The following is a 696-nucleotide window of genomic DNA, read 5'->3' as shown; positions in this document are numbered from 1 at the left end:
GCCTGAAGCGTCGCGGCTTCGTCGGCCTCCATCTTCTGCACAAAGTCGGTCGACGGCTCCATGAGCACTTGGATCGGCGCTGTCGATTGCATGGGCGTAATCATGTACGTACGGAGCGCATCTTGCAGGAAGCGCGGGTTCAATTCCATCTACGACCCGTTAATTCCGAATAAAATGGGAAAAATGTACATCGCGCTCGAGGCGCGCAAGGTACGGGTTGATACCAAGCGCGGCAATCATGTCGCCGTCGTGGCACCACGTCGACGCCGCGCCCCGCAAGAGCGTCATGCCAAACTTGCCCACAATGTGTTTTTGGCTGAGCTCAATCTAGTCATATATATAGACAACTTGTACAAAAATCCCGTCAACGACAGTATCTACCTGGTGGAGCATGGCATCGATACGGTCGCTCTCAAAGCCATCCCGGTCGACTTCGTCCAAGACGCGCGCGATCGTCGCTTGGATCTCGGGCAACTTAGCCTTGTCAAAGCCTACATCCTTAGTCTGAGCCATGCTCAAAAAACACCTTTGAAGCATGAAATTTGAAACACGACATTTGAAACACAAAATATGAAACACAAAATATGAAAAAATGTACAAAAAATGAAGAAAACGACACCGAGCTGCTCCTTGGGCAAAAAGCCGTTCCGCGTCTCGAACGCGATCATGTCGCCGCCCTTGTCAAAGTATTGGTGA

At 50.9% G+C, this 696-nt stretch overlaps 1 protein-coding gene across 1 annotated transcript; it reads right to left on the bottom strand.

The window, feature by feature from the left end:
* Positions 1 to 159: 159 nt before the first annotated feature.
* On the bottom strand, positions 160 to 680 carry SDRG_12488 (hypothetical protein; the record flags this gene model as incomplete). The annotated part of the gene is made up of 3 exons (XM_008618560.1): positions 620 to 680; positions 382 to 491; positions 160 to 327 (listed from the first exon to the last, which is right to left on the bottom strand). Exons 1-3 carry the CDS (start codon positions 666 to 668, stop codon positions 160 to 162), a joined length of 327 nt encoding a protein of 108 aa, XP_008616782.1. The 5' UTR covers positions 669 to 680.
* Positions 681 to 696: the final 16 nt, after the last annotated feature.

This window comes from Saprolegnia diclina, assembly GCF_000281045.1.
Source record: "Saprolegnia diclina VS20 unplaced genomic scaffold supercont1.50, whole genome shotgun sequence".
Classification (NCBI taxonomy): Eukaryota; Oomycota; class Saprolegniomycetes; order Saprolegniales; family Saprolegniaceae; genus Saprolegnia; species Saprolegnia diclina.
The sequence above is the reverse complement of the archived record's forward strand: the minus strand, read 5'-3'. Positions and strand labels throughout refer to the sequence as shown.